This window comes from Aplysia californica, unplaced genomic scaffold (genome assembly GCF_000002075.1).
Source record: "Aplysia californica isolate F4 #8 unplaced genomic scaffold, AplCal3.0 scaffold00102, whole genome shotgun sequence".
Taxonomy (NCBI): domain Eukaryota; kingdom Metazoa; phylum Mollusca; class Gastropoda; order Aplysiida; family Aplysiidae; genus Aplysia; species Aplysia californica.
Window position 1 is genome coordinate 1,158,026 of NW_004797372.1, and position 10,287 is coordinate 1,168,312.

Consider the following 10,287-nt stretch of genomic DNA (forward strand, 5'->3'; position numbering starts at 1 on the left):
GCTCAGTGAAAAAGAAATACTTGGCTCTAAAAAATCTCAATTTCTTTATATTATAGAATGGAATTGGCGCGATTTAAGGTCAGTGATTACAAATTATTTCCAAAATTGACTAACTTTTCAAACTAAAGTTGAAAAATCTCTCGGCGATGTATTCCCCTGTCTTGTACATTTCAAACAATGAACAGAGGGAACAAAAAGCTCAAGGCGAAACATGAGTGACGTCACGGCTCGGTGCAATGTCACGGTGGAAGGGTTCAGCTAGATTTTCGAGGATTTGGTTGATAAAAGGGCAAGGCTACACTAGCCAAGGTAAGACTTCAAAGATAACCATTTAAACGTTTTCTGGAAGAACAAAAAATGGTTTATCAACAAGGGTAGTTTGGAAAAAATATGACGAGAAGATTAAAGAAAAACAAATGGTTATAAATTGTCTATTTTTCAACTTAAAATATCTCGAGACTCGTGAGTCGCACATCGAACTGAAAAAAAAGTGGAGAAAAAAAAAACGTTTAGAAGGCTATCCAAGGGTCTTTAATTTTAAATACCTGTATCGGACTTGGTTGTTGGTCCTCTAAATTAAACAAAAATATGGGCAGTTTGAACCCACTGTCCTAACGAGACGTCATGTCCGGAAACAAAGCTCAATGGGACTTACCGAAGCCGAATCACGCTGTAGTGAGAGCGTTCACTGAAGTGCCTACATCTCAGTCCTCGTTGCAGCACCAGGGAACAGTGGCTGAATGGATGGCCAATGGGCAAAACTGGAAGTACTGTATGCACACATGACTGCTCCCAATTCTTAAAATGTACTAAATTCCCTGAATAGAAGAGAACAAATCACTGTCGGCGAACACAACACATCCCACTGAATTCCTACCTAAATAGGACCCACAAGGATACCCCACCCGACTCCCCTTGTGTGACTGCCAGGATGAAACAGTATCACACCACCTCTTTACCTGCCCTCCACTTAGCGACCTGCGTGGTACCTACCTACTAACCCCCACAGACATTGGAAATACTCTATACAACGACAAAACACACCTCTAAATTCTTTGCCTCCACGACAGGCCGAAGGGCTAGAACTCAAGGGTTGGATCGGAAAAGTAAATTAAGTAAAGTAAAGTAAGTATAGCCTACAATCCATACTCCAGAACTGTTCTTTCTACTTTGACTTTTTGTCATGTGGCATTTCTGAAAAGTTGCTTTTACATTTTGCATTCCTCAAATCACGAAAAACTGCCTTTACACGGAATTTGCTCGTAAATTTTCTACCCGTGGCGCTGTTCCGACGCTGCCTTCATACAATGTGCACAAACATGAGCTTGCTCCAAGATCCCAGTGCTCACGGGCGTCTGTGGTGTAGCAGTTAGGCTCTTTGCCGTCTCACGCTGAACGCTTAAAATCAATTCCCACGTTGGAAAGTAGTATTTCATCCACTACCCCAGTCTGTCGGGTGGGATGTTGTGTTCCTCTAAGTTCTGGTGGCCCTGACAAACAGGGTGGAGCAGCCTGCTTCTTAAATCTTCTTGCATGGATAAGAGTAGATTGCATTGCCAATTACATTATAATAATATACAGTATTTGTATAGCACAAATCCCCGCTCAACAGCAAGCTCTATTCGCTTAATATTCTATACTATTACCCCAGCGGATCAGAGAGCATTCTGAAACAACCTCAACTTCCTGGGAAGCATACAGCGCAAGCAGCCATTTATAGGCCCTAAAACACTAACATACTGACAAGATCTTTTGCTGTCTATGGCTGAGTACCCATTCCCACCTGGGTGAAGGGATGTAAATTCGTGTAAAGTGCCTACTTTTACAGGAGAGGAGTCCATCGACAAAGTCGCCAGAGACGATACGGCTCGCCAGTCACTTCCTAATTCTGATTGTAGAGATAGAGAAACACCACCGGCATTTGCAGTGTAGGGGTTAGGCGCTTTGTTGCCGCACACAGAGCCCCTGACTTCTATTCACATGTTGGGAGAAGTTTTATCAAATTTTTAAGAATATCTCGTTCTTTCTGCAGGGGCGTTGTGCCCCTCCCAGCCCGGATTGGCCTTGACAGGCAGGGTCGAAACTTTAATCCTTAATGATCTTACTTGAGTCGATGAGGGCGTAAACTATCCCCACAAAAAAGCAAAATAAAGCAGAGATACTTGGGAAAGTCTGGGAGGTGACGTTTGACTTAACCCATAAGAGTTCGAAGGTCAGCAAACAAATTTGCGCTCGGGTGTCAAATGTATCCTTAGTCAAGTTAGTGTTCTTGAATTAAAAAAGACTTAAATCCATTTTAGCAATCTCTCACATGTATTAATCTGTAAATGGGTTTTTAATTTTTGAAAGAAAAGCATCTTTAAATATCTACCCCTTACAGTTAGTACTGTACTTCGAGCTTCCTTTTTGAGGTATACTTTTTTCAAGCTTACAACTTACAAGAAAACACTCCGTGTTTCCTCTTTGGGTTATACTAAATTATATTAGAGTTGATATAAAATAAAGAGATATTTCACCAGCAGATAAGTAGAAATATACTTAATTGCCTTCTCTTCAAATTGCATTAATCTGCAGCTCTCCAACGGGAAAAAATCTTTCCTCTCCCCAAGTTGAGAGCTACTAGATTAAAAACGCCACACCCGTCTTCTGCATGCTTACGACGTCGTAGAGGCTTACTGCTACACCACCGTCGCCAGTTTTTTTTAATATTATATCGATCTCCTTTTCTAATACATTTTAGAGATAAATGTATCGATTGACGTATGTCTAGCTATGGCCCCGGTCTGACTGGGTATGAAGGAGCACCATTGACTTGTAACCTACTCTTAGATCACTGATTGTCACTGCCGGCTGGCACCAGTTTTCACCAGATAAGAACATTCTGTAAAGCACCCCCCCCCCCCCCCCCCCGCCAGGACAGTGCTTCTGACTGAAGTTGTCTTTAGGCCATTCCCAAAGGGGGGGGGATATTAACATGTTCTTATGCACAGGAGAATTGTAAATGAGCTGATTTATCAATGTCATGCTCATACTGTGCCTGAATAACAAAGGGGGAACTGCTGCTTTTTCTTTCCTCATCCTTACTATCGTCATTTTTCGTCTACTTCTTTTGTATGTTTGTCACTTTCTTGTGAACTGTTATTTCCGGGATGCTTTTTATAGTCGAAGTAGACTTTGTGCTGTTGAGGCTAATGAGGTGAGCAGAGAAAGCCTAATTCCCCGTTTTGACTTCTCTGTTGACATCCACCCCTGGGTGCTCATATGACCATATGCAATTGTGAGTGCCGTAAAACCTTACTAAAACTAAAAACTAAAAGCACACCTTGAAGAGCGCTGTTATACCCAAAATGAAGGTCGAAACACCAGTCTCCTAATTGATTGCATGCGGCACCTTTTCCATCTTGCCCTTCTTTTGACTCAAATTGAGTCAAATGATGGGCTCCATAGAGAAGCGGAAATTAAATACGTCAGAGTGAACGATTTAGGGTATAGTGACATAAGTCTATGGGAAGCGCAGACAGTCTCGCGCAGTTTTCATTACGTCACCGACTAGACTTACACCCGCCGCTCACTACGCATTTAAAAGGGTGCACCCGTCTTGAGATGGTCTCAAGGCCATCTGAACGCGATCTCAAGATGATCTTAAGACAATCTTGAGATCACACAAGACCAAAATCCGGACTGCTCAGTAAAAAATTTCAACAAACCGGGAGATTGCTTGAATTCAGAACAATCCTGAAAATTATGTGTTGGATCGCCGATCGGGGTACACGACGCTAAAAATAAAATGGTGCCAAAGCCAAACATTTTGAATTTCTGACTTCAGAATCTTCACCAGCGTCAAATTCGAGTGGAATTTGATACGAGACACTGGTATCTAACGTTTGATGTAGTTTATTACAAAGAGATTATAAATAGAACTAGAGGTCTTAGCTGTGACGTCACGAGTGTCAAACTTGAGGGGTGCGCCGCCAATCAGGGGAGGAATAAAAGGCCATTCGGCGCACAGCAACATTTTTCAGTCACGGATTAATGATACTCCTCGAAGTCTTTTGATGTTGATTTCTTTTTCATGTGATTTGCCAATCGCTAAAATGTACAGATGGGGATTTTTGTAATTGTTTAGCTCTCGGACTTGCAACCATAAGGTCGTGGGTTCGAATCCCGTCAAGGGCCCGACGTTGTGTCCTTGGGAAAGGCACTTAACACGAATTTTCCTCACTTCACCCAGGTGGGAATGGGTACCCGGCTATAGACAGCGAAAGATCTTGTCAGTTTGTTAGTGTTTGAGCACTTAATCGGCTGCTTGCACTGTATGCTTCCCGGGATGCTGAGAATGTTTCGGAGTGTTCTATGGTCTGCCGGGGTAATAATATAGTGTAAAGCACATAGAGCCTGCTGCTGAGCGGGGGTATGCGCTATACAAATGCTATCTATTATTATTATTATTAATGAGCCAGATTATCTCCAAATTATGCAAATAGGGCTTTTTACACTGTGTGACCATACCGGAGAGAAAGATTAAGAAAAAAACGAATGAGATGGACTGGATGATCATCCATCATCATCCAGTGCCAAATCTGCGACAGACATCGGCGGTCATGGTTCTCCATTCATTCCTTTGCTCGGATGCTCTAAAAAAAAAGCTACGTTTCCCTGATATTTCCCTGTTACCCATTTGTTTAGGTTCCCTAAGTATGTTGTTCTGGGCCTACCCCTGACTCGTTTGCCCTCAATTTGGCGAGGAGAGCTAGATGTTCAAGATCCTTATGTCTATTCAGGTGTCCCCAAAACTGCATTTGTCGTTTCCTGATTGTTTTTAACATTGAGAGTCCCACGTGGGCTTCATCAAGCACTACCTCATTCGATTTCTTTTCCTTCCACGATACTCTAAGCAGTCTCATAAGAAACCATATTTCTGTTGCTTCTAATTTATTTTCACTGTCTTTAGTGATTGTCCAGCATTCACAGCCATACAGAAGGGTTAACCAAACATAGCATTTCAGGACTTTCATTTTGGTGTTCATTTAGATGTTTCTCTTAATGATCACTTATGAAAGTAAAAGAATATAATTCTATTGAAATCATTTGCTGTTCGTCGCCCAAACAGTATGTCTAGATTTAGCACCGCTGACAACATGGCGCTTGTATCGGCCCTCTGGAATCAGGAATATGACTGAGAAGCTGCTAGAAGCTTCAGCGGTAACTCTAGCACATCTTCAAGGCTGGCTGAACGGAAAAGAACCACTACGATGTTGTTGAGATGAGAGAATATAAAGTAGCCAACCCAGCGCAACTACCCACCAATGATACCTGCGCAATATTCTGTCTCATTTGCTGAACCGATGCCAAACAGCATGTGCAACAGCAGCAGCAGGGGTTCAAGGAAGAAGGGGTGTTATGAGGCAAAACACCATTGCAAATCAACGCCAATTTGAGAAAATATTGTAAACGTTTAAGATAAACCGGAATTATCTAAGTGTTGCATTTTAGAATGTTGTCAGTCTATTATAATCATTTGTGCCCGATATTAAACAACGCTCTTTGGGTGTGCACACAGGATCCATACAATGAGTGATTTACAGTATCCCAGCGTGACAACGCTATTTCTAATCCTCTAAAAAATGGCGGCAAAGTGATCTGAATGGGCCCGCACAGCAATTGTGAGTTTACGTGGGTGACGTCACAGCTGCAACCTCTAGTACTACATGTATTATAATCTCTTTGAGTTTATTATTATTATTAATCAAGCAAACTATTCTCAGCAAGGGACGCAGGGCACACAGCAACTCCATGCGAACTACTCAACTTTTACAGTGCAACTTGATCCGTCACAATCTCGTGAAACATACAGAGAATAAAATATTATTTAAATCTTGTTCTTCTCCAATTAATTGTTACTTCCAAAAGTTTGAAGTTTCTTCCAATTACTTTTTATGTTTCCTTTGTTTTCATGCTTTATTGGTACGCTTTGTTATGACCACAAGTAAGGAATTAAAAAATAATTAATGTTTTTTTCTTCAAGTGTTTCCATTAAATGTTCAATTACACGTTTTTATTTTCTTTTGCCGAGATAATAAAAGGAATCGCCTTGAATCCAGGAATCTCTACATATTGAAAAATCATTAAATCATTATTCATACATTCATGTCCTAGTAAGTATCGGTGATAAAAAACGCTCTTTGAAATACTGTAACAACTGTTACAGGGTTTAGGCCAGGCTATGAAATTACAGGAACTTAAACTTTGTCTGGGGTCTCTCGTGGCCTAGAGGTTAAGGTGTTCGCCTCTCATTCAATAAGCCCAGGGTTCGAATCCGGAAATTCCTCTTCTCTAAATTGTCTCCTTTCACCTCCTTTCCTGCTCTCAGAAATGTTCTATCGTCTGCTTTCGTCTCCACTTTCTGCTCCCACTCCATCACCTCCTTTTCAACCCGGATCAGCACTGACTGATAGGGTCAAAGCAGTTCGCCTCCCGAATGACCTAAATTCTATCCACGGGGGCGCAAAACACCCATACTTACATCTTTAAAGACCCTACCATATTATACAGGCACACAAGAACCTGTCTACTCACTGCGTTGGAAAGGGTCAATAGGCCTAGCCCTAGACGGTCATATAATCGCCTAGCCTAGTCATATCACACTTTTCTATAAAATAGGAGGTACCGATACTACTGAACCATACAATACCATCAAACATGAGGTACCGATTATACTGAACCATAGGCAAAGATAGTACATAACAAGATGGGCCACTCAGCCAAAAAGTGTCTGCAGGAAGTTCGATCTTTGCTTCAGATGGCGCTGCTGTCTGTTTTGAAGCTCTCTTTCGTTTTTCCAGAAGAAGAATAGGAATAGCATCTCATTGCGTGCGCAGATCGACTGCTGTTCATCACCATTCGGGTTCGTTCAGTGTGGAGTTTTAGTTTTTATAAAATTTTAATGACCTCTCGCCTTTCATTCTAAAGTCAAATTAAACGAAGAAAACAATCACTCTTTCCTCCGGAAGAGGTTTTTTGTCAGCGTAACCATTTTAAAAAAGCGTTCTTCTGAAATTCATTCAAAAACTTGCTAGTTTCATTTTAATTTTTTAAAACTCAAGTAGGGTAACTCTGTTCGCAAAGGGTGCGCTTTTGCGAAGAGGGCGCCACCGAATTTTGAGGACACTTTTTTAATTGGCTCAAAGAGAGAAGAGGCCCCTCTTGTTATGTAGACTCTTTGGTACTACTGACCTTCTCCAAGTACGAGTATTATCCAAAAAAGGAACACGAAGTATTTTAGGTATGCAAACTATCGAAGTACGGGGGGGGGGGGGGGGGGGGTGGTTAATCATATCTACTTGGGTGTTGTAGTGAAATCAGGCGCTCGTCAAAGTAATACAATCAAAGAAATCAACATTCTACCGCCTGTTTGGCCCTTTTATCTTTTTCTTTTGTTTTGTTTTGGGCTCAACGTCTTTAATGATCATTTTAAAACACGTTCCTGCACGGATTTTTTAAATTTGAAAATCTTTTTATCAAAGACTCAAAGAAGTGAAATTGTTGTTTCCAAGGACACTAGACAAGAGCCTACAGCTTAGGAAGCCACCAAACTTTGGCGACTATTTTTTCGTTAATTTTACCTCTGCCACCAGGTGATCCCCATGCCCTTCAATCGCAAAAATCCCGATTTCTATTCAAATTCTACATAGATGGGTTTGTTTTTTTTCATCAAAATCAAGGCAAATAATCAGGCTGATTATAGTATACCAGCAAATCAACACGCCTGAAATTGATGAGCGCCTGATTCCACCACGCTACGACACGCGTTTATCCCGTACTTACATTATCCCGCAAAGTGATCTGATAATATATAGAAACATTCGACACGTATATATGGGGCATTCAGTGTGTTATATTACATAGACATATCTCTCTCTCTCTCTCTCTCTCTCTCTCTCTCTCTCTCTCTCCCTCTCTCTCTCTCACCCCCTCCCCCTTTCTCTCTCTCACTCTCTGGCCTCTCCTCTCTCTCTCTCTCTCTCTCTCTCTCTCTCTCTCTCTCTCTCTCTCTCTCTCTCTCTCCTCTCTCTATCAATGTACCTGATCTATCTCCTTCTTTTTCTTTACATCTCTTCTCTCTCTCTCTCTCTCTCTCTCTCTCTCTTTCTCTGCTCTCCCCCCTCTCTGTCTCTCTTTCTCCCCTCTCTCTCTCTCTCTCTCTCTCTCTCTCTCTCTCTCTCTCTCTCTCTCTCTCTCTCTGTCTCATCACATCTATGTACACCGCGTCACATACATACCTAATCAATCTATTTGCATACATATAGGGGTATAGACAAATGGTTTTAATGGTTGGGGGAGGGGGGGGGGGTAGTCGGTCCCAAGATGGAAGGCAAACAGGCTTTGTGCGATGAGGGAATGTGCAGCGACTCGGACAAGAGGTAGCAATGATTCATAATTGTTATTTGTAAGCATTGCTCACAATCAGGCCAGTGTCTCTGGAAAAACTATGCACACTTGATCGCACTATAAAAAGCACCAAAAGAAAAAAAAAAGAAAAGAAAAGGATAAACATTGTATTTGACATTTTAAAAATAACAACCGAGTTCCCTTTCAGAGAATGGTGCAGGCGCTTTTTATTCTTGAAAAGAACGATTTGCTCTTGTTGATAACTTTCTCGAAGTCAGATTTGGTGAACGTTCCACAGTGGCGTCTGATGTAGTCAACTTCTCGAAAGAGATTTTGCCTCTGCTCACGTTCTTGAATATCTGTACTTCTCAAGTTCTCAAAGAGCAGACATCTGTATTCGACTCTTTGAAGTAGCTCCCCGAGGCTACCTCCCTGGTTCATGCACCAGTCCATGAACGTTATCGGGCGGCGGAATTTCCGTCTGAACAACAGAAAGTCGCTGCCAGACGTGAAGACAACAATACATCGATCCCACAGCTTTCGGTCTAAAGAGGTACGTTCTAACGCCCTGACTGCCGCTGCTTCCTCGTTGGTGTGTCTTGTCCCATAAGGCAACACAAGCAGGAAGGCGTCCACACGGTTGTGCAAGCTCATGTTGAAGCCGACCCGGATGTACTCTGTCGTTTTGGAAATTTCTGTGGTGGGGTCGAAATCGTGCGTGTCGTAGAGCCCAGGCGTATCAATGACACTTATTTGACGGCAGTCGATTCGGTTGGTCCCTCGCCTCACTACCTTCGTGTACGATTGGGAGGAATCGGATACATCAAATACCTCTTCACCCAAGATACTGTTACCCGTGGAACTTTTGCCGTGGCCAGTTTTTCCCAAAAGCATTACTGTCAGATCAGCACACATGGTTATTTCTGCGATGTCTGGCCTTTCTGCTAGCGTTTGTTCTCTTCCGCAACTGTAGACAGTAATGGAAAAACTAAGTAAGTTCCTTTGGGCTTGGACTTTGACAAGGCTACTCGGTGGTTTTTTGCTCTAACCATGTGACTTGTTTTTAAATGATGTAAGTAGATACAAATACTGATCCACTGTACTGTGTTAAAAAAACCAACTATGCACAATGTATACTGACTCCTCATATTTAATGAGGAATTAGCCTGGAGCTGGACGTGAAAATGGTTTACGTAAAAAAAAAAAAAGAAAAAAAAGAAAAGAAAACAGACCTGAATCTTTCAACTGCACGATTGGAGCATAAGGGACCGTTCTCAAATGACGTCAGCTAAAAATTTAGCCAAAAAAACCCTCCCCTCCCTCCTTGTCATTTTCTGTCATCTCCCCCCCCCCACCTCCACCCCAGTTGACGTCAACCAAAATTGTACATAAAACATTTAGATAGAACCTGTACAGGATGCATTTTATATGTAGCCTAAACCTTTGATCTTTACTTTAAATTTGAAAAATATTTTTAAAAACCCTGTTGTTTATTAAAGAAAACAACAAAGAAATACTTGAACTGTCAAACTATTTAAATACATGTATTATTAACAACTTTAACCAATCAAAATAATTAAAACAAATAGTTTGGATATCACAGCTTGGAAAAAAAGCAAAAAGATTGGACTATCATCTCAGCTTGGAAAAAATAAATATCAAATAAATCAGAATCAAAAATGAATATTTAATTATGCATGGCATGCATTATTTGACAATATTAAAATGAACAATTTGAAAAAAAAAAGTTGTGTAATCATTCCAAAGTTTGAATTGAGTTGAAAAGAGAATCTTTATAAACAAATTGTAATTAGATTTAACAGAAAATAACAGGAAATGAATGTACTTTTCCCAATCATCCAGAGCATCATGGTTGGCGTCAATTTTATAAGGACCACC

General features: G+C 41.2%; 1 protein-coding gene across 1 annotated transcript in view; it reads right to left on the minus strand.

Annotated features, from left to right (window-relative positions):
• Positions 1–8,307: 8,307 nt before the first annotated feature.
• The window catches only part of LOC101858097 (GTPase IMAP family member 4), a 3,729-nt gene continuing 1,749 nt past the window's right edge, over positions 8,308–10,287 (minus strand). The window contains exon 2 of the mRNA XM_005095365.3: positions 8,308–9,355. Coding sequence (XP_005095422.1) covers positions 8,593–9,303 — 711 coding nt within the window. The 5' untranslated portion in view covers positions 9,304–9,355 and the 3' untranslated portion in view covers positions 8,308–8,592. The remainder of the gene's footprint in view (positions 9,356–10,287) is intronic.